Source organism: Sinocyclocheilus grahami, unplaced genomic scaffold (assembly GCF_001515645.1).
Source record: "Sinocyclocheilus grahami isolate Dianchi unplaced genomic scaffold, SAMN03320097.WGS_v1.1 scaffold438.1, whole genome shotgun sequence".
NCBI lineage: Eukaryota > Metazoa > Chordata > Actinopteri > Cypriniformes > Cyprinidae > Sinocyclocheilus > Sinocyclocheilus grahami.
In genome coordinates, this window is record NW_015505617.1 from 15,820 (window position 1) to 18,525 (window position 2,706).

A 2,706-nucleotide genomic window follows, 5' to 3' on the forward strand; every position below is an offset into this window, starting at 1 on the left:
TGTTTTTTTGTGTGCCATGTACTCTAATATGTCAGAAATATCATACAGCTCAGATAGTCATGTGTCATATGTATGCTTTGACTAAACTTGAGTGAGGCATTACTTCAAATTCAAAACAACAATTTCAAAACTGTAAAGGGCTAAGAGAAGGGCAACCTTGGTTCCAAATGCTGTAACTTTTGATTACTTTATGATATCACCACAAAGTGTAATTCACATACAGCACACGTGTTGGGGAACATCACCAAAAAAAGAATTTTTCTTCTACCTTATTCCTGTCATGAGATATTGAACGTTAAATAAGAATGATATGAAAAATTTCCCTTGACCACACTAATTTTTCTTAAATTTTATCACCTATTTCTCAGCATGAGAATATTCAAATGCAAAGATTTTTTCCCCCCATAAAAATATAGAAACATTTCTATCAGACGATACTTTCCTTTTGACTCTCCTTGCTACGGTCTTGGAGTTATGAGTCATTATTTTTGTGTATGGCACTCAGAAAACAACAGTTTTTAAAATTCCTTCAGGGAGTCAAGAGCTAAACAAAAAGGCCTATTTTGTTACAAAATACTGTAACTTTTGGATACTTTATGCCATCACCACAAAATTTGACACAAATACAGCTAACATGCTGGGGAACATCATCAAAAATCTTATTTCTCAGCAGGAGAATGTCCAAATTAAATAATTTTTTTCCACTGAAAGTACAGAAGGTTTTCTATCAAACGATACCAACCTTTTGACTCTCCTTGCTATAGTCTTTGAGTTATGAGTCATTATTTTTGTGTATGCCACTGTGTATGAAATACAGTTCATTGAAATATACCTTTCACTTTCTTTGTTTCATTTCAGGTGTTCCCGCTGTTTTTGTTGCAGCTTGGGCAGTTGTCAGGGCAATGCTGGCAGATGCAAGGTGATTTCATGTGTTCATCCTTACAGACTTGACCCCATGTCCTAATCATCTTTGTAGAAATGAATATAGGGGCTTGTATGGTAGTGTTTGTGAAAGATATTATGGGTAAAAATAAAGCTGAAATATATTATGCATTTTATTATAGCATTTTGATATTTGTATGTATGTATGTGTGTGTGTGTGCGTGTATATGTATATGCATTTTGATATTATATATATGTTTATATATGTTTTATTTATATATATATATATATATAAGGGCTGGTAATTTAACGCGTTAATTAGATTAATTAATTACAGTGAAAAATATAATGTGTTAAAATTATTAAAGGGTTAGTTCACCCAAAAATAAAAATTCTGTCATTGATTACTAACCCTCATGTTGTTCCAAACCCGTAAGACAATTTAAGATATTTTTGATGAAATCTGAGGGCTCTCTGACTCTCCCATAGACAGCAAGGTAACTCAAGGTCCAGAAAAGTACCAAGATGATCGACAAAGTAGACCGTGTGACATCAGTGGTTCAACTGTAAAGTTACGAAGCTACGAGAATACTTTTTTTGTGCAAAGAAAACAAAAATAACAACTTTATTCCACATTTTCATTTTCAACAAGGCAAATAATAAGTGTGTTAAAATGATCACGGTATTGTTTAGTGTTTTATATTTTGTTTAGTATTTTATATTTTTGTTTAGTTTGTATAGTTCAAGTGTTAATTCTCATTGATGATGTGGCAATGCAGAGCTAGTGCTAGTTAGAAACTAATTAGATGAGTTAGTGTTTGTCTTGGATCTGTAAATGTTTGTGTTCTTATGTTAAAACGCCACTGCAGTGTTCAAGCTGTTTATCAACTCACTTTCAACTCACATTGATGTTGGACCATGCCTGAGGCAATATCTTTCCATGTTTTATTTTCAAACGCTCGCTGAATGTCATTGTCTTACTCCCTCGAGAGCACAATTTGTATTCTTGCAGCTTATGGTATAAAAGCAAATGTCTTCAAGCAACAACTTTCTGCTTCTCCAGGGGAGAATAATTTATCAACATAAGGTTTGTTTTAGCTGTAGTCTTTTTTTTTTACAAGTGTTGTTAAGGTGGCCTACTTTAACGGATCACAAACTGTATCTTTAACTTGATCTTTAGTGTATCTTAAACTAAAAGTCACACTGCATAATACGTTTTAAGAGGGTCACATACAGGTGTCACATGACATCAGTTATTCTTTTGCAATATTAGGAAATATCACAAATTAGTTGATATTTTGTAATGCGTTTCAGAACAGATGTTTTCAGAAATTAGGGAAACAATTAAAGGGGTCATATGATGCTTTTTAAAAGATCATTATTTTGTGTATTTGGTGTAATAGAATATGTTGACATGCTTTAATGTTCAAAAAACACATTATTTTTCAAGTACATTATTATAGCGCAGTCTGCTCTGATTGGCCAGCTGACCCAGTGCATTGTGATTGGCCGAACACCACAAGCACTCGTCGGAAATGTAACGCCCCTTACCATAATCGCGAGCTTCATCTTTCAAAATAAATGTAAAGACAGAGCCCGAAAGGGGAACAGAGTCGCGTGACACTCACAGTGATGAAGCTGGTATGTGTTTGCATTACATAAGCCACGGTTAAGACAGCTGACTCCACTGTGATGTGACCATGTCTCTCTCTCTCTCTCTCTCTCTCTCTCTCTCTCTCTCTCTCTCACACGCGCGCGCACACACACACACACACACACACACACACACAATGCGCAAAACTCTGCATTTGAACAGTCAACAGT

The 2,706-nt window shown here is 34.7% G+C and overlaps 1 protein-coding gene across 1 annotated transcript in view; it reads left to right on the forward strand.

Moving 5' to 3' along the window:
- The window catches only part of LOC107551937 (parathyroid hormone 2 receptor-like), a gene marked incomplete at its 5' end in the record, with an annotated part of 42,363 nt that overhangs the window by 6,284 nt on the left and 33,373 nt on the right, over window positions 1-2,706 (forward strand). Inside the window, one exon of the mRNA XM_016233721.1 lies at window positions 859-919. Coding sequence (XP_016089207.1) covers window positions 859-919 — 61 coding nt within the window. The remainder of the gene's footprint in view (window positions 1-858; window positions 920-2,706) is intronic.